Raw genomic sequence first — 21,071 nt, forward strand, 5'->3', positions numbered from 1 at the left:
GATTTTCTGGATTTTTTTCCCTCAATTTGTCTGTCATAGTTGACGTGTACCTATGATGAAAATTACAGGCCTCTCTCATCTTTTTAAGTGGGAGAACTTGCACAATTGGTGGCTGACTAAATACTTTTTGTTCCCCACTGTATGATCTTAATTTTAGCCAGTTTGCTACAGCATGAAAATAATCCTGCAGCAACAGGACATGTGAATTATTATGTGTATTATAATTAATGGACATTTTTGTAGGGGTTGATACATTTTTTGTTAGAGCGTTCAAGTCTGATATTTCAAAGCCTTATTAAAAACTCAAATACATTACAAGTTTAAATTCTCAGCAACAAAAGAGTCATCAAATTAAGATCGTACATCTGTACAGTACATTGAAGTCAACCACGATAACACTTGTCATAAAACATGACACTGAATATTAGAGAACAGGAACCCCACACCTAAAATCCTCACCCTTCAGAGGCCTGCCTAATCCATTGCTCCAGTATTTCAACGCATGGAAAGGACGGAGATGCAAGCAAACCGACACACAAATATCACCTCTAGAAAGTACACCAAAAGCAAGATAAGACATATAGAAAAGCGCTCTGTGCGATAAACATACAGATGCTGAAAGATTTCTGTTTACACTCCACAAGAACTAGCCTGGTCCCAGATCTGTTTATGCTGTCTTGCCAACTCCTATGGTCATTGTTATGGTTATGGACGTGACAATGACCATAAGTGTTGGCAAGACGGCACAAACAGATCTGGGACCAAGCTATACAAGATCAGCGTGAAGACTGCAGAGCACTGATAGTAGCACCCCAGCATCACATGCCTGCTCTGGGGAATAATTGAATTCTAATGCTCTGTCACAAGACCCTCGTAACAGTGTCAGGAGCATGATAAGGATAACTTATGACTCTACATTGTTATGACATCATTGATAAAGTAGCTGGCCTAGCATGTACCTAAGTCACAGTTTCTGTTACGACTGCTTAAAGTCAGCTATCATTAGAGGCCGTAACTGCTTATGACATCTGTATGTCATTATCATGACAGTGATATGAGGAAATATTATTTAAGGAAAGTGTGGTAACACTTAACTTAACGCTTGCAGGTATAAAGATGTATTACTTGTTATATGCATGTATGAGCCTTTATAATGACTTACATTGGGTTATAACCTCATCATAATGCATTATACCCGCATTATTGGTACATCCATTTTAATATATTCCCATTGATTCTTAAAGAATATACCTTAGAAATGCCTCATGAACTTAGCTCAACTGTCGTAACCCATCAGAAGCCAAAATATAAGCTTGGTTTACTCCATTGTTTGTAAACAATGTAATTGTTAAACGGCATCAAAAAAAGTTGTATATCATGGATCTTCATTCCTTGCATCCATAGCTCTGTCTATGAATTCAAGAATAGTTCTCCATCCCCATCCCTCAGCTGTTTACCAAAACAGTGGTGGGGTCTCCAATTTGTTATTGTTTGAACTACAGATTGCCCCTTTAAGTAAAGTGTTACCGAAAGCGTTACTGAATTCCTTTACGTACGCATCGACGACATGACCTGCATTCGACGACAATCCCTCAAGCCTTCAGCATGAATGGAAAAAGAAGAACGCAATGTAGTTGACTTTTGTGACTCCTCCTCCTCACGGCACCATTAAATGATGAAGAAACCTCAAGTTTACACTTCCACCAGTTTTTACTCAAATTGTGTACATTTTTGTGGCACGTGCAACTCTGACTTTGCAAGGAGCAGGCTTTAAAGAGTTTACTGCGTGAAAAATGTTTTGCCGTCAGCACCTTTCTTCTCTTCCTATTCACTTTTTAAAAGTGAGTTACATTAAAGTGAGTTGTTTGAACTATGTGTTTTAGTTCAGCATGTTTGCGTGTGTCTGAAAGAGAGAACGTGTGTATGTGTGTGCAAGCGTGCATGTGTTTGTGTTCTAACCAACCCGCCAAAATATGGCTCTTTGGGTTACAAACTGCGTGTGTGTACATGAGTATGTCCCTGTGTATGTACATAATGGGTGTGTACGAGTATACGCTAATGCATTTTAGCATGCAGAGTGCCCCTCCCTCAGCTCGCGTTCTTATTCATGAGCTTGGCCAGCAATTGCTGGATTTGCGTGCGTGACACGTTCAGGACCGAGTGCCTGCTCCGCGGGCTGCCCGGGCACTGCAGGGGAGCGTGGCGCCTGTGCGTGGAAGCGTTCATGTGGGCGGGGCTGCTCTCGGCCGAGCGGCTCCGCTGGATGAAGGACCCTCCGGGGTGCGGGTACTGCTCCGTCTCCAGCGTGGATGATGAGAAGACGTAGGAGGCCAGCCTCCGCAGCTGATTGGGCCTCGGGTGGTGCCTGTCATCCTCCAGCTGCAGAAGAGACCAATCAGAAAACAGAAGGAGGGGCATTAGGATGGAAGGGGGGAGGGACAACCAGGTCATGCTAACAGACTATAGACTAGTATTGGACCACGTCCCAATACTACTGAAACGGCTTCATTTCCTTCTCTTCTTACCCTTCCTCACCAGTGATCTAAAAGGATTATATAGTTGAGAGTTATAGGCTTGGGCTCTCAACTATCCAGTACCTTTCAGGTCAGTTGATAAGAGGGAAAAGAAGGAGACAAGGAAAGGGATCCATATAGAGTATTGGAACATATCTTGTCATACATCTCTCCTTCCCTGTGTGCATGCTATAAGGGTTCTCTGATGTAGTCCAGAGAGAAACAGGGAGAGGAAGACTCTCTATGGTTGTCGCTAGGGTTGCCATTACAGCAGAGGCGTTACAGTATGTTAAAATGATAGAAGACAGTATTCTACAAAACACTTAAGTGGGTTGCCAGATTGGAAGCAAATGACAGTAGGTTTCCGTCTATCTCATAATCGAGGCACAGTGCACACATTCCCCAACAATACCGTTAAAAAACATACAAGTACTGCACATGTTCTTCTAATATGTAAATACATTGAACCTGGGAAAATGCCTGGACACGATCAAAGTTCATTACACCATTGGAAAATGCTAAATGAATAACACAAAATATAGATGGTGTCATCAAGCACACGAAACACAAACACACGACGAAGAAAAACGGGATAAATATGGCTCAACAAAAAAAGGAGTTCGGAACAGAAACTAATTAAGAAAAAAACAACAGAAGTAAGGACTATCCTAAACTGTGCTTACCCCAAAACACCACTTTATTTCTTCGCTTGTTGTTCCCATGGCACCCCTCGCTTTTCTCCTCAGGTGAGTGCAACTTGACATACTGTACTTTTAAGTGATAGGTTGAGCAAATGCATCAGTTATGTCAAGGAAGAGGTCGCAAGGCAAATAAAACGAGGGTCCTTGATCATGTTTGCGATAGCGAGGCCTGCCGTACTAGGCACTTGCGGTGAAATCACAAATAAGGCTGGAAAACGTGATTGGTGAGGTAAGAAAATCTTTTACAGTAATCCATGACAAGGAAATACAATTGGCACAGGGAATGGGTGAACTGGCCTTGTGGTTTTGAAGGCCCCTTGTGTATGCAGGTTTTTATTTGTACCAAACTCCTGTGCAAAACATATTCTTTAAAATATTTCATGGAAATACTGTAACAGTCAGAAAAAGACACATACAAAACCTGTTGAAGGTTAAATAGACATAGAATGTAAACTTGATCAGATGGTACGCAGACCTGCATAATACAAGAGTGCTTCAGGACTGGTTTCTAATTGATGCAGTGCTAAAGGACCCTAGTGGTACATGGATGGTGGGTAATGTGTATTAATGAAACAATCTGTAAGATTTCTTGTTCAAAGGTTTTTAGGCAGGGCAACAAGGTCAACAATATTAAATTGTAATCTAAGCCAGTGGGAAAAACTGGTTGACGTTAAGTTGTGTTCTGATTATAAATGTTTTTAGACATCTTTTTAATGTCTTTAAATAGTTGAAATCATCTGACCAGATAACAACCAAATGATGGTGCCTTTCCCAGGGCCGGATTACCGAACGGGCATGCAGGGCACATGCCCTGGGCCCCCCCCCCCAAAAAAAACATATGAACACGTCGGTTGGGGCCCCCCAGATAGCATTTTATGAACACGTCAGTTGGGGGCCCCCTGGATGTCAGCCCCCCCCCCCCCCCCCCCCAGATAGTATATAAACACATCCTAAACCATGGCAAAATGTGTAGAATTGCAGAAAATTACCTTTAAAACTGGAAAATGTTCTCTCAGCCTCATGGCAAAATGTATAGAATATAATTACATTTGTTATAAAACTGCAAATGTTTCTGTCTGCCCCATGGCAAAATGTGTAGAATTGCAGGAAATTAGCTTTAAATCAGGTTTGATATGATCTGAGCTAGTTGATGTCTTTTTATTCCAATTGAAGAGATTGCAGTGGGTATAATTGGTTGAAAAGACATCAGACTTAAGTCTTTTGAGACATTATGGTCAGGTTTTTATTACATTTTTACATCTGGTTGTAATCTGATGTTGGTTCAACAAAACCTAAATAGGCTGCATTTTTCCCAGGGTTGTTGATGTCACCATGACAAAGATGCGCTTTAACCAGAAAACCAAATTTGTAATGTTCAACTTAATAAAAAAGAGCCTTACTCTAAAATGTATTAAATCGTTTTTTTCCACGTCATCGATCTACACACAATACCCCATAATGACAAAGCAAAAACAGTTTTTTAGACATTTTTGCTAATTTATTAAAAAAAAAAAACTGAGCAGTGCTAAAGGCGTCACTACAGATCCGTGTTCGATCCCGGGCTGTGTCGCAGCCGGCCTCGACCGGGAGACCCAAGAGGCGGCGCATAATTGGCCCAGCGTCGTCCAGGTTATGAGAGCATTTGGCCAGCTGGGATGTCCTTGTCCCATCGCGCCCTAGCGACGCCTTGTGGCAGCCGGGAGCATTCACGCTGACTTCGGTCGCCGGCCACCCTAGTCATAGACTGTTCTCTCTGCTACCGCACGGCAAGCGGTACCGGAGTGCCAAGTCTAGGTCCAAAAGACTTCTCAACAGCTTCTACCCCCAAGCCATAAGACTCCTGAACAGCTAATCATGGCTACCCGGACTATTTGCACTGCCCCCCCACCCCATCCTTTTTACGCTGCTGCTACTCTGTTAAGTATTTATGCATAGTCACTTTAACTCTACCCACATGTACATATTACCTCAACTACCTCAACTAGCCGGTGCCCCCGCACATTGACTCTGCAACGGTACCCCCCTGTATATATAGCCTCCCTACTGTCACTTTATTTTACTTCTGCTCTTTTTTTCTCAACACTTTTTTTGTTGTTGTTTTATTCTTACTTTTTTTGTTTAAAATAAATGCACTGTTGGTTAAGGGCTGTAAGTAAGCATTTCACTGTAATGTCTGCACCTGTTGTATTCGGCGCATGTGACCAATAAAATTTGATTTGATTTGATTTAATTTTGAGCTGTACGGTGTTGATGCGGCTGGCTTCCGGGTTAAGTGAGCATTATGTCAAGAAGCAGTGCGGCTTGGTGGGGTCGCGTTTCGGAGGTTCCGTACGGGAGTTGCAGCGATGGGACAAGACAGTAACTACCAACTGGATATCACGAAATTAGGGAGAAAGGGGGGTAAAAAGTAACAAAAAAAATACAGGTGCGTGGCACAACTGTATTTGGGGAGTTTCTCCCATTCTTCTCTGCAGATCCTCTGAAGCTCTGTCGGGTTGGATGGGGAGCGTCGCTGCACAGATATTTTCAGGTCTCTCCAGAGATGTTAGATCGGGTTCAAGTCCGGGCTCTGGCTGGACCACTCAAGGACATTCAGAGACTTGTCCCGAAGCCACTCCTGCGTTGTCTTGGCTGTGTGCTAAGGGTCATTATCATGTTTGAAGGTGAACCTTCTCCCCAGTCTGACGTCCTGAGTGCTCTGGAGCAGGTTTTCATCAAGGATCTCTCTGTACTTTGCTCCGTTCATCTTTCCCTTGATCCTGACTAGTTTCCCAGTCCCTGCCGCTGAAAAACATCCCCACAGCATGATGCTGCCACCACCATGCTTCACTGTAGGGATGGTGCCAGTTTTCCTCCAGACGTGACGCTTGGCATTCAGGTCAAAGTGTTCAATCTTGGTTACATCAGACCAGAGAGTCTTTAGGTGCCTTTTGGCAAGCTCCAAGTGGGCTGTCATGTGCCTTTTACTGAGGAGTGGCTTCCGTCTAGCCACTCTACCATAAAGGCTTGAATGGTGGTGCTGCAGAGATGGTTGTCCTTCTGGAAGGTTCTCCCATCTCCACAGAGGAACTCTAGAGCTCTGTGAGAGTGACTATCGGGTTCTTGGTCACCTCCCTGACCAAGGCCAGGCGGCCAGCTCTAGGAAGAGTCTTGGTGGTTCCAAACTTCTTCCATTTAAGAATGATGGAGGCCACTGTGTTCTTGGGGACCTTCAATGCTGCAGACATTTTTTGGTACCCTTCCCCAGATCTGTGCCTCGACACAATCCTGTCTTGGAGCTCTAAGGACAATTCCTTCAACCTAATGGCTTGGTTTTTGCTCTATAAAAGGCTTTTAAAATCCAATATTGGTGCACAATATATTTTGTGGAACGACCCAACTACACTATTGTTTCAATAAAGGACCTTTCAATTAATCAATTGCATAATCTGAACTAACTGGATTTGAAACCACATCTCAGTGACTAATGACTGACATTCTTGTTAGTCAGGTCCTTTTTTTCTGTTGTGCTTTATCATTGAGCACCATTGTTTCATTCATATGAGCTGGATCACATTTTCTGTTCAAACCTTTCAAATGATCTGGGAGTTATTTCTCACCCTAAACTCATAGAGAAATACACTACATTACCAAAAGTATGTGGACATCTCATTCCAAAATCATGGGCATTAATATGAAGTTGGTCCCCCCTTTGCTGCTATAACAGCCTCCACTCTTCTGGGAAGGCTTTCCACTAGATGTTGGAACATTGCTGCAGGGACTTGCCTCCATTCAGCCACAAGAGCATTAGTGAGGTCAGGCACTGATGTTGGGCGATTAGGCCTGGCTGGCAGTTTGGCATTCCAATTCATCCCAAAGGTGTTCGATGGGGTTGAGGTCAGGGCTCTGTGCAGGCCAGTCAAGTTCTTCCACACCGATCTCGACAAACCATTTCTGTATGGACCTCGCTTTGTGCACGGGGGCATTGTCATGCTGAAACAGGAAAAGCCCTTCCACAAACTGTTGCCACAGAGTTGAAAGCACAGAAATGTCTAGAAAGTAATTGTATGCTGTAGCGTTAAGATTTCCCTTCACTGGAACTAAGGGGCCTGCCAGATGGTGAAGCGTGATCCGTCACTCCAGAGAACGTGTTTCCAGAGTCCAATGGCGGCGAGCTTTACACCACTCCAGCCCATACTTGGCATTGCGCATGGTGATCTTAGGCTTGTGTGCGGCTGCTCTGAACGAACAGTTCTTGTGGTGACGTTGCTTCCAGGGGCAATTTGGAACTCAGTAGTGATTGTTGCAACCGAGGACAGTTGATTTTTACGTGCTACGCACTTCAGCACTCGGCGGTCCCGTTCTGTGAGCTTGTGTGGCCTACCACTTCGTGGCTGAGCTGTTGTTGCTCCTAAACGTTTCCACTTCACAATAACAGCACTTACACTTGACCGGGGCAGCTCTAGCAGGGCAGAAATTTGACGAACTGACTTGTTGGAAAGGTGGCATCTTATGACGGTGCCACATTGAAAGTCACTGAGCTCTTCAGTAAGGCCATTCTACTGCCAATGTTTGTCTATGGTGATTGCATGGCTATGTGCTCGATTTTATCCACCTGTCACCAATGGGTGTGGCTGAAATAGCCAAATCCACTAATTTGAAGGGGTGTCCACATGCATTTGTATATATAGTGTACATACTCTGCTCTGTGTTAGGATGTTTTGAGCACAGGGATGAGTTGTGGCACCCTCTAGTGTTGGGCGCAGGGGAATAAAAAAAACTGTTACTGTCCTTACAGTATGTGTGTGGGCCTCCCACTAGACATATACAGTAGCACTTAGTAAGCAATTGATGACACGTTCATAATCATTGCATAAACATTCACACGTTATCTTTTATTTTCAGCATGCACAGTTTGTTATGTAATCAGGGTTCTCCAACTCTAGGGAGCTACTGGATGTGTAGGCGTTTTCCCCAACTTAGCACTAACATACCTGTTTCCAATAATCAACTCATCATGATCTTCATTCAACCAGGGGTGTCAAACTCAAAACATAGTCCTCTATCCATCATTTTGGTACTTTTCGATGCTCCCTGACTGTCTAGCTTTCAATTAGATGATTATTAGTGAGCTGGACACAGTCAAGAACATTTATAAATGTAGTTCCATTACCACCCGCGGGCCGGATTGGACCTCCTTGCAGGCCGGATCTGGCCTGTGGGCCGTATGTTTGACACCTGTGCTATATGCCAACAAGTGATTGTTTTCAAAAGCTCAAAGCATTTATGAATCTCTTTGGAATGCTCATGGATGTGTATTTGGTTCATACTTAAATGCCTGTTTCTTGACACTATATTTGTCTAGAAAACTGTATTTCTGAGTTTAAAGTGTAACATGTGACAAAAAATAAATAAATATATCACTGTTGGGCAAAATATGTGTATGATTGCACGTTTTCATACTGAGAATGACAGAACATTCTCACCTAAAAGACCCCTAAAGAACTGAAACCCTTATGGAAGCTACGGGCTGAAACGCACTGGTTTTAACAATAAATAAACATTTTATCAACTTCAATTTCTCTCCAAGAATTGCTGAATTTCCTCTATATTTCACCTAAAAAAACTTGATCAGTCCCCATATTTTATTTTGTGTATGAGGTAACGGCCAGCTTAATCACATTTGGTGGCAGCGGTGGGATATGTGTCATCATGTATGCGTATATTTTGTTTCATCAGTCAGTGTGTAATAACGAGGGCATCAAATGCAGTGCAACCCTGACAAATGTAAACCCGAATACAGGGACGTACTGGGAACAGGAATCTGCCAGGTGTATGGACCAGCCCATCGGGCATTTGCCAGAACTGCACTATGAGAAAATGCTCTTGTGGACTAATTGAGAAATCTATTGAGAAAATATTGTAGAAATACATTGGGGGGGGGAGAAACTGTCAAATTGACCCTACTCATGCCACCATCTCACCCCAAAAGCATAAACTGTTCAATAATTATAATATGTAATGCTACATCTGATCTGATGGTGGTATACGCAGTTAGCCAAGCCACGTCTCCCATTCATACCTTAGCATTACAAATACAATGGTTAAAACCAAAAGTCATGGAAAGGAACAATTTGGGCCTACTGACACAGAAAAAGGCACTTTTTCTCTCTTTACACTGGCATTAGGCTATGTCACACCAATGACAGTGTGAATGACACTAAAATGGCTGCGTTAATAATGGTTGCTCCCCGCCAAGGTATTCACTTCCCACTGGCTTGCAAAATTCTAGGGTTGCAAAATTCCAAGGTTTCCCAGAAAGATTCCTGGAATTAGAAAGAAATAAGCAGGAAATCTGGGAATCTTCCAACTGAGATTTCTGGAGAAACTGGTAATTTTGGGAGAGTTATCAGAATTTTGCAACCCTAGGCTTAACCCTACCCCCAGGTTTAGCACTGCATGTTAATGGACATCCCGACCAGAGGGGGCACCGAACTGCTCATCTTTACATAATCTGGATAGATCAACAACAACACCCACCGCTTAGGTGGGTCTCATCCATATCATCTAAAGATCAGTTGCACTGTGCAGCAGGCGACCCAGCTCTGAGCCGACTCCCATGAACATGCAAGGAGAGAAGCCTCCTTCCACCGATAGGTCGGCCCGGTCTCTTACCGGTCTTTGGGGTCCAATGGGACGGCCCGACGGGAGTGAGTGACAGGGCGACATGGCGGGGCTTCCCCCACTTCGTCTGGAGGCTTCCTCCTCGGTGAGCGTGAGCATGCCCCGGCTGCTGTTGGTCGTGTGGGTCGTCTTGGGCCGCACCACCATCTCCGCCCCTAGAACAAAGGATTGGTTAGGAATCTAGTACCCTTTTCACACTATCATGCCAACCCGAACCAAACTGTGATGGCTTGAATATTACATTTTCATAACCAGGTCAGCTCAGTACAAATGGTTTGGTTCTGCTCAATAGTGTGAAAAGCTTTTGCCGGTTTAAGTCAAACGTCAAACAATATTTTAATGTCAGAGGAGAGATGAGCAGCATCGTCAACACAACTTGTACAGAATAGAACAGAACTGAATACAACAGAACTGAATAGAACTTAACAAAGTCGAACTGAATAGAATAGAACAGAATTGAACTGACTGAAATTGCACATCATTGAATGTACATAAAACCTCCAGGCACACCTCCTCCCCGAAGCCTCCTCCTCTCCTCTCCCTCCTCCAGGGGCCTCAGCTCCTCAGGCTCCTCATCGGTGGTGCCCGACGTGGTGGGCTGGAAGTCCCTCAGCTCCGTCTCCTTGTCGATGATCACCCACTCCTTGCTATCAAAGTCTTCCTCCTCTGCCAGCGGCACCGATCTGATAAAGGCGTTACTGTGGGCTTCCTGGTCCACGGACGCCACCGAGCCCTCGCCGTGCCGCCCGCGCTGCAGGCCGGCGTCCACAGACAGCATCATGGCCGGTTGGGACGAGTACAGGTGGCGCGAGGGCGAGCCCAGGATGTCCATGCGGGACCTGATACTGTGGCACACAGATATGTACACATACACACACACACACAGGTACAAGCACGAGAACGTACAAGTGCACATAGACACACAAGCATGCACGAACAAATGAACGCACACACACACAAACAAAAGAACACACACATTGAGCATTGAAGCATGTTATAAAGTGGAGGGCTACAATATATAGGCTTATAGCAGTTTCACAGACCCTAACCAAAGGGACTTTCCTGGAACGCCCAAGAGACTTGAATGTAGCTAAGTACAATACTAAATGTATTTTAGTACAAATGTACTTTCTGGTTAACTACTATACTTAAATACTACTATACTAAAAGCTAGTACAGGTCTGTAATTAATACTATAGCTGGTTTGTAGTGGTCACCTTTGGCAGTAGCCGTCGATGCCCCTCGCATCAGCGGCCGACATACGGTCTGACTCGGGGCTGTTGATGCGGCGGTACCGGAGGGAGCGCACCTGGCCACTGGGGGACTCGGGGGCCCCTCCTGCCCGGCACGGAGACATGGGACAGGCCCCTCTGCTGGGTTCATCCCCCTCCTGGGCCCCCTGCAGACACAGAGGGGAGAGGAGGGGAAGAGACGGGAAAGGAGAGACAGTAATTCATTCTAAAGTGTGTCTATTACCACCAGTTCAAAGGGTAGGCCTTCTGTCTAGTGTACACATCGTCTGTCTGGATGTCTATCTCTGTCTGTGTATCTGTCTGTCCGTCTATCATCCTCTACCCAGCCAACCAGCCTATATTTTTCATACTAAACATACTGTATCAACAAACAGTATAAGCTACGCTAGAACAACATCTACATCAAGGCCATTCATCCATCTACGGGCCATTGTGGTGAGACCAGGCCATACAGTAAAATGTTGTGTTCTCCTTCCCCTCATTCCTCCCCCTCCCCCCTACCCACCTTGCCCAGGCTGATCCTGAGTTTGTTGCGGTTGAAGTCGGTGTCCTCCCATCCCTCGCCCCTGGCGGGTGTCTGGCCACCGCCACCTCCTCCGCCCTCGCCCCCCTGGCGGCTCCCACCAGGGGGCAGGGCCGGAGGGGCGTTCTCCTGGTCGCTGAGGTGCTCGTCCTGTAGCACGTTCTCCGTGTTCTCCCTCTGGAGGTCTCCGGGCACCGGGGTGTTGAGGGCTCTGGGGGAGAAAATGGGTGGGAGTGGGGGGATGGGTTCAGGTTAAATCAGTTGATTAAGAGCAGCGGTGGCCCAATGATGTACATAATGTATGTAATAATGTATATAAATGTATATAACACATGTATATAACACCTATATGTGAATATATGTCCACTGGGCGTGCAGGTTTTTGTTCCAGCCCTACTCCTATTTTTTTTTTCTTTGCATTTCCTGAATTATGCATGCACTTACTTAATGCACTTTTTACAGGCAACCCTCAATGTTCAGTAAACATCTATTTACATATTTATTTATTCAGTGAGACATTAATTGTAAACTGGTATATCAAATGCCTTTTACAGCCTAGTTTAGAATTCAATATCATCCATTTCAAAGGGTTTGGATGAGCAGTGTAGCAGTGTAGCAGTAGTCTCGAGGTGTGACAGCAATACTGATGGACACAAAATCTGTTATCGCTCTCTGTTCATTTGCCCTATTCCTTACATAGTGCACTACTTTTGACCAGAGGCCTATGGGCACTAATGATGTCTCCAGAGATAAGGATGTTGTGTTCGCAGGGAAGTCATGCAGCTGTGTGTAGTGTGTGTGTGTGTGTCTGAAAGTGTGTGTGTGTCTAGGCGGGCTGAACAGTAAAGAGCTTCAAACAAGACAGTCATCAGAGAGAGAGAGAGAGAGAGCGAGCGAGAGATAACTTCAAAAGGATACATTTGGGTGAGTGAGTCAAACAATAGCTCCCACGAAAGATGTATAAAAGACTGAGATTAAAAATAGAGCACTGTGACTGCACCCTATTTTATAACGTTGTGGAACATTCAGGATCTAATATATTGTACCAATCCCTTGTGTATTGATACTGTAAATGTCAAGGGTCAAAGACAGCCAACTGGTGAAAAAGACTCTAGGATTAAAGGAAGACGCAGAAATATGACATCTTCATACACAATGGGGAAATGTTCTGCTTACAAAAATCAACAACTACAAAATGTGAATCTGCCAAGACTGCCTCTATTGGCAGATTCACATGGGCACGCCTCAAGGGAGGGCAATTCAGCTGGCACATTTACATTGATGTGAACACTGAAATGTTGATTAATGGGCACTGTCCCTGTTAACACTAGAACTGCTAAAGCAGTAATTTTGACTGCTGATTAATATACTTTTTTTATTACGCTGCCATTTTTAAAGCCATGCCCCCCTCCGTCCTTCACTTGTCCTAAATAAGTCTATATAACACACTGCCGTTGTTAGAATGTTAATATCACAAACAGAACTGGAGTTATAACCCGTTTTACGAGGGCATCATATTTTTTGAATGGTTTTCCCTGTTGCCCCTCCTTCTCCCGACAGTGGAAGGTGGCGTGCCCAGTTGATAATCACCCCGATAACTGTCTCGAAATTGAACCTAAACTATACCAAAACTAATTTCACACTTATACCATCAGATTAAATAAATTAGGTAAATTATGATAGGGAGAAAGGGGGAGAATGGGTGAGTTGATGAGTGAAGGGAAGTGAACTATGCATAATTATGTAATTACCAATTGTGAATGAAGAACAGGGCGGGCCATTCTATTGTAATGGTATATTCTAATTATAATCTGAAAATGGTATGTACCCTATATCAGTCCACCAAATCCAAGCAGTCTCATCAGTCTACTCTGGCCTACTTGGAGTACACAGTGAGAGCGTGCGTAATTTACAATGGCAAGAAGACTAAGACGAATGGATGCACATGCTGCGTAAGCACTGCTACTAGATCTGAATGAAAATGACTCAGATGGTGGGGTAGCCAGAAATTCGCTGGTGGGTGGGCCTGCTGAAATTTGGATGGGCAGGGGTGGGTGCTGAGGAGTATTTTTTTTTATAATACTCCTTTTTGTTTTTGCTCAATCTGATTAGGTGGGCTTGGCAGGGCCTGGCACCCCAGTGGGTGGGCCTGTGTCCACCCAGGCCCACCCATGTTTACGCCCCATGGAATTGCTTCAGAGAAATCATGCGTTACATCCGTTTTGATGATAAAGAAACTAGAATGCGATGCCTGGAAACAAATTCGCCATGGTATCTGACATATTGGTAATTGACAATTTCTTACTGCTGTCATATCGACACTTATGTTCATTACAATGCCATTATTACTTTTGTGCAGATTTTCACTATTTATCAAGTACACTTGGTGTTTATAATTGTCACGCCCTGACGTATAGAACTCTCGTTAGTTGAGTCAGGGTGTGGAAGTTCTATGTTATTATTTATATATTTACATTCTAGGTATTGTATTTCTATGTTTGGCCGGGTGTGATTCCCAATCAGAGACAGCTGTCGCTCGTTGTCTCTGATTGGGGATCATACTTAGGTAGCCCAGTTGCCTACTATGTTTGTGGGATCTTGTTCCTGTGTTAGGCTTGTATTGTGTATAGCCTTGGACTTCACGTTACGTTGGTTTGTTTTTATGTTTATTGAGTTTAATAAACATGTTCGCATACCACGCTGCACCTTGGTCTGACCCGTCTCTCAACGATCGTGACAGAAGATCCCACCAAAAACGGACCAAGCAGCGTGCCCAGGAGCAGCAGACACCCTGGACACAGGTGGGGAAGAGTTTTTGGACATGGGAGGAGATTTTGGCAGGAAAAGGACCCTGGGCGAAGGAGGAGGCCCAGGCAGGAGAGGAACACAGAAGGCATCGGCCGAGGAGGAAGCCCGCGAGACAGCCCCCCACATTTTTTTTTTGGGGGGGGGGGCTAAAAGGGTGGCGGGAATCGATAGAGAAGAGCCCCGACCACTGCACTCGTGGGGGCTCAGGGAGGAGTCCTCACTGGAGGAGGACTGGGCGCGGAGAGTAAAGGACTGGTACAGTCGTAGACCTCCAGCGCCGGTTCCCAGTCCAGTACGCCTCGTGCCTGCTCCTCGCACCAAGCCAGTGGTGCGTGTTCCCAGTCCGGTACGGCCCGTGCCTGCTCCCTGCACCAAACCAGTTGTGTGTGTATCCAGTCCGGTACGCCCCGTACCTGCTCCCCGCACCAAGCCAGTGGTGCGTGTTCCCAGTTCGGCCCAGGCCCGTTCCTGCTCCACGCACCAAGCCAGTGGTGCGTGTTCCCAGTCCAGTACGGCCCGTTCCTGCTCCTCGCACCAAACCAGTGGTGCTTGTCGCCAGCCCGGTACGCCCCGTACCTGCTCCCCGCACCAAGCCAGTGGTGCGTGTTCCCAGTCCAGTACGGCCCGTCCCTGCTCCTCGCACCAAACCAGTGGTGCGTGTCGCCAGCCCGGTACGCCCCGTACCTGCTCCCCGCACCAAACCAGTGGTGCGCGTTCCCAGTCCAGTACGGCCCGTCCCTGCTCCTCGCACCAAACCAGTGGTGCGCGTTCCCAGTCCAGTACGGCCCGTCCCTGCTCCTCGCACCAAACCAGTGGTGCATGTCGCCAGCCCGGTACGCCCCGTACCTGCTCCCCGCACCAAGCCAGTGGTGCGTGTTCCCAGTCCGGCCCGGCCCGTGCCTGCTCCTTGCACCAGACCAGTGGTGCGTGTTCCCAGTCCGGCCCGGCCCGTGCCTGCTCCTCGCACCAAGCCAGTGGTGCGTGTTCCCAGTCCGGCACGGCCCGTGCCCGTTCCACCGGTGCAGCACCGGTCAGCTGCTCCACTCCGGAGCCAGAGCAGTCCGCTCCACCGGTGCCCAATCCAGCCCCGGTCAGCGGATCCATTCCGGAACCAGAGTAGTCCGCTCCACCGGTTTCTAGTCCAGCTCCGGTCAGCGGTTCCACTCCGGAGCCAGAACAGTCCGCTCCACCGGGGTCAAGTTCAGCTCCGGTCAGCGGCTCCAGTCCAGACCCAGACGTCAGCCCCTCTCCAGGTTCGGGGTCTCCCGCACCAGGGTCCAGACAGGGCTTGGTGCATCGTGGGAGGAAGGAGAGGGGAAGCATCGCGCCGAGGTCCAGACCAGACCAGGGGCACAATGGGGAGGCTGAGAGGAAGAGGTCGTCATGCCCGGAGCCGGATCCGCCTCCGAGGCAGAATGCCCACCCGGACCCTACCCTGTTATGTCAGGTTTGTGCGGTCGGAGTCTGCACCTTTTGGGGGGGGGGGGGTACTGTCACGCCCTGACGTATAGAACTCTTGTTAGTTGAGTCAGGGTGTGGAAGTTCTATGTTATTATTTCTATGTTTACATTCTAGGTATTGTATTTCTATGTTTGGCCGGGTGTGATTCCCAATCAGAGACAACTGTCGCTCGTTGTCTCTGATTGGGGATCATACTTAGGTAGCCCAGTTGCCTACTATGTTTGTGGGATCTTGTTCCTGTGTTAGGCTTGTATTGTGTATAGCCTTGGACTTCACATTACGTTGGTTTGTTTTTATGTTTATTGAGTTTAATAAACATGTTCGCATACCACGCTGCACCTTGGTCTGACCCGTCTCTCAACGATCGTGACAATAATGATGTTTAGGCTACTGATGTTTTCATCATTTGACCGTGTCTTGCTGACCAAAACTTATGAAAAAGCTATTGTGTTATTAGATTTATTTATTTATTTTGATAAACACAACCAAATTATAATTTTTGCGATATCATACAGTGGGGAAAAAAAGTATTTAGTCAGCCACCAATTGTGCAAGTTCTCCCACTTAAAAAGATGAGAGAGGCCTGTAATTTTCATCATAGGTACACGTCAACTATGACAGACAAAATGAGAAAAAAAAATCCAGAAAATCACATTGTAGGATTTTTTATGAATTTATTTGCAAATTATGGTGGAAAATAAGTATTTGGTCACCTACAAACAAGCAAGATTTCTGGCTCTCACAGACCTGTAACTTCTTCTTTAAGAGGCTCCTCTGTCCTCCACTCATAACCTGTATTAATGGCACCTGTTTGAACTTGTTATCAGTATAAAATACACCTGTCCACAACCTCAAACAGTCAGACTCCAAACTCCACTATGGCCAAGACCAAAGAGCTGTCAAAGGACACCAGAAACAAAATTGTAGACCTGCACCAGGCTGGGAAGACTGAATCTGCAATAGGTAAGCAGCTTGGTTTGAAGAAATCAACTGTGGGAGCAATTATTAGGAAATGGAAGACATACAAGACCACTGATAATCTCCCTCGATCTGGGGCTCCACGCAAGATCTCACCCCGTGGGGTCAAAATGATCACAAGAACGGTGAGCAAAAATCCCAGAACCACACGGGGGACCTAGTGAATGACCTGCAGAGAGCTGGGACCAAAGTAACAAAGCCTACCATCAGTAACACACTACGCCGCCAGGGACTCAAATCCTGCAGTGCCAGACGTGTCCCCCTGCTTAAGCCAGTACATGTCCAGGCCCGTCTGAAGTTTGCTAGAGTGCATTTGGATGATCCAGAAGAGGATTGGGAGAATGTCATATGGTCAGATGAAACCAAAATAGAACTTTTTGGTCAAAACTCAACTCGTCGTGTTTGGAGGACAAAGAATGCTGAGTTGCATCCAAAGAACACCATACCTACTGTGAAGCATGGGGGTGGAAACATCATGCTTTGGGGCTGTTTTTCTGCAAAGGGACCAGGACGACTTATCCGTGTAAAGGAAAGAATGAATGGGGCCATGTATCGTGAGAGTTTGAGTGAAAACTTCCATCAGCAAGGGCATTGAAGATGAAACGTGGCTGGGTCTTTCAGCATGACAATGATTCCAAACACACCGCCCGGGCAACGAAAGAGTAGCTTCGTAAGAAGCATTTCAAGGTCCTGGAGTGGCCTAGCCAGTCTCCAGATCTCAACCCCATAGAAAATCTTTGGAGGGAGTTGAAAGTCTGTGTTGCCCAGCGACAGCCCCAAAACATCACTGCTCTAGAGGAGATCTGCATGGAGGAATGGGCCAAAATACCAGCAACAGTGTGTGAAAACCTTGTGAAGACTTACAGAAAACGTTTGACCTGTGTCATTGCCAACAAAGGGTATATAACAAAGTATTGAGAAACTTTTGTTATTGACCAAATACTTTTTTTCCACCATAATTTGCATATAAATTCATAAAAAATCCTACAATGTGATTTTCTTTTTAAGTGGGAGAACTTGCACAATTGGTGGCTGACAAAATACTTTTTTCCCCCACTGTATATGAAATGTATTAATTTCACTGTTAGAGTGTTGCAGTCAGAATGACTGCTCATTAGCTTGAAGGGGGTTCCCTCGAGGCCCAGCGGTTCTAGTGTTAAATAAATTGCAAGCATAAAGTCGCCCTGCAGTGTATGATCATGTAATATTGTGGACTCTCCTTTTAATGCTAATGGTAAATATATCAGGCTCCTTACCCCACCATGGCGACGGTGGGCCGTGTGTTGTGCTGTGGTTTGGTGGAGGCGCTGGTTGACTGTGTGGAGTCTGTCCCTCCTTTCTCCCAATCAAACGGCTCATTTTCTGTAATGATGCGCTCCTTCATGCTGTTCTCAAACACCGACATCAGCAGCTGGGAAATAAAGGAAATCAGACTTAGGTTTCATCCCAAATGGCACCCTAATCCTTAAATACACCCTATTCCCTTGACCAGACCAGCAGATAGAAAACAACTCCAAATTAGACTCTGGTTGCGTCCAACTGGCACCCTATTTCCTCTCTGGTCAAAGAAGTGCAGTATATAAGAAATAAGGTGTCATTTTAGATGCAATTTTGTTATTCCCGTGTAGCTCAGTTGGTAGAGCATGGCGTTTGCAACGCCAGGGTTGTGGGTTCGATTCCCACGGGGGGCCAGTATGAAAACAAATGTATGCACTCAGTAACTGTAAGTCGCTCTGGATAAGAGCGTCTGCTAAATGACTAAAATGTTATTGGAAATAGCATAGGGAGAACTAGGAAGCATTGATGAAGTCAACATATCAGTTTCTATGAGCATACAAAAAAATCCCCGCAATAGTGAGATGGTGGCCAGTCAAAAAATAGACGTTTGTGGGATTATTTCAAAACACTTTCAAAGTACTTTCCTTATTCTCTATACTGTGAAAGTACCTGATAATCCGGCTTGGTGTAGTAGTCAAGGCCCAATACATGGTCGAGGAAGATATGGAACTCTGAAGGCATGTGTTTCAGCAGCATCCTATGGTCATATCGCTCTTTTATCTGCCCAACTTGCTCCTGCGCAAAACAGAATAAAACATTGTATATTTGTTTTACTTTATTTCATTGTAATTCAGTGGCTGAAACCAAACCAGTCCCTTCCTCTTCCATTTGCCCATTGCCCATATGCACAAGTGTCCGAAAGCTGATGGAGTGAAAATGATCAAGGGTGTAGGGGCAAATTAGACCATCCTATATGCCACTTCGACGGAGCCAACACACACTGTGATATTCTGAGTTTGCACAATTTCATACAAAGAATCGAGAGGCGTACCAAATGATATGCCACATGCATTTATTTCTATCTGATTCCGAGGCGCTACTCATATTAAAAATGAAATACCTACTAAATTAAATGTTTAATTGTTACTAACATTGTCAAGAGTTGAAAGAAAAGAAGATCTAAAAAGGCTAGTTTTTTGTTCAGCTTGCGTATTATTTGATTATTTGACTTTAACGATTTGCTAGAAATACAGTTGGTCTGTCGTGGACGAGCGAAGTGACTCTACCTTGTCCTTGATTTTCCGCCATGGTAGCTGTCCAACTGCAAATTCCACCAACATGTAAAATAAAGACCAAAGGTCATCATGGCGGCCCATTTCCTGGGGAGAGAAAAAATAAAAATTTAGATTATGAATGATATCGTCCTCCATGCTATTTCGTTTCAATTAGTACAGTATACCCTTAATAGTGCCAAACCTACGGTTGCCCCCATAGAGGTCCTATTAAATTACTAGATGGGGTATGTATTGTAATTCCTTATTCTATGATTGCCCGCCACCATTTGACAGTACAACAACACAATAAACAAGTTATACGTTTATTTCAAAGAGCAGATTTGGCAGAATACATTTTCCAGCATATCATTTTGACAACATGAACATTGTTGTTTACTTTGTTTTTATGTGCGTTGACTGAGGCATATCGGACAGTTCCTCGAAACCCTGCGACAGTTCTCGGCTGAAAGGAAACAAAAGGGAACAGTATTAGTGACGGACTAATATCAAGATGCACATACTTCAACATCTTGGAAAAATAACAATTCTAACACATCTTCCTTCAATGGTTTATCGCTACTGTTCACTCTCCGATCTAAGAAACACTAAAACACTTTTTTGTATTTTACTTAAATGGGAAGTAAATAATAAGTAAAACAAATGGAACAAAATATTTCACTGGTAACGATTTACATTTACACTACACTAGCATTCATTCCACAGCCATTAGCGCCAAACAAACATGACACAACAGCTACATAGAGGATACATGCAATAAAAGTCATTTTAAGACCCAAAAGCACATCATCGAACATGCTAAATTTGATCTTGCAAATTCGATCTGACATTCGCCATAAGATGCCGAAGTCAAATATAGGTAATATTAATGCTTTTGTTGCCACCATTTAGTGCCGTAGAGGAGTTATGGATGCTTGTTGTAAACACAGTGAATCTAAATTGTAAAAAAAAATATATATATATATAATAAATAATAAAGTACACAGAAACATAAGTGAGGGGTCACACCAGGCTTCCGTACACTAATCCTACTAAAAGCTCATGAATGCATGTCTGAGTGTGTTCGGCTCAATAAGAGACTTGGGTAAAACCATAATGGTATTATGCTGTAATTGAGCTAAATTCCATTTTAATCCAGTCAATATAAATAATAATTCAATAACTCATTTTTTCCTTAGAACTTTTTCCTGAATGTCGATTCATTTCCTGAACTGACAATCTGAAAACATCAAAATAGAATTGCGCCCCTCTAGCTTAGTTTAGTAACTCAATCTCTTGTGTGTTTGGCTTGGGGTGGTAGCATCAGTGGCGCAGTACATGCCGTTCGTTCTCACATTACCCTCGTTGTTTGCTGGCGCTATGACCTTAGCTCCGGGGGGAGCAAATTGAACGCTCACGGTCGAGTCCCACGGTCGTTTCTTGAACACTGAGTACTGAGCCCTCTGAGGTAGACACTGGGGCTGCATCCCGAGTGGCACTATTTGGGAGGGATTCCCCGTTATTGTCAACAATAACACCACCTGTGCTCTCAGCTGGTTATTACAGAGAGGAGGCCGAATGCCGATTCACTCTGTCCTAAACAAGCAATTAACTAAATGCTT

At 45.0% G+C, this 21,071-nt stretch overlaps 1 protein-coding gene across 1 annotated transcript in view; it reads right to left on the reverse strand.

Moving 5' to 3' along the window:
- Positions 1–21,071, reverse strand: part of ttbk1a (tau tubulin kinase 1a) — a gene marked incomplete at both ends in the record, with an annotated part of 52,220 nt that overhangs the window by 14,139 nt on the left and 17,010 nt on the right. The window contains 8 exons of the mRNA XM_084164338.1: positions 9,869–10,032; positions 10,388–10,722; positions 11,095–11,276; positions 11,636–11,864; positions 18,157–18,311; positions 18,848–18,973; positions 19,465–19,557; positions 19,850–19,915. Of these exons, the coding sequence (XP_084020464.1) occupies positions 9,869–10,032; positions 10,388–10,722; positions 11,095–11,276; positions 11,636–11,864; positions 18,157–18,311; positions 18,848–18,973; positions 19,465–19,557; positions 19,850–19,915 (1,350 nt within the window). The remainder of the gene's footprint in view (positions 1–9,868; positions 10,033–10,387; positions 10,723–11,094; positions 11,277–11,635; positions 11,865–18,156; positions 18,312–18,847; positions 18,974–19,464; positions 19,558–19,849; positions 19,916–21,071) is intronic.

This window comes from Coregonus lavaretus (genome assembly GCF_964263955.1).
Source record: "Coregonus lavaretus genome assembly, chromosome: 6".
In the NCBI taxonomy this organism is placed as follows: domain Eukaryota; kingdom Metazoa; phylum Chordata; class Actinopteri; order Salmoniformes; family Salmonidae; genus Coregonus; species Coregonus lavaretus.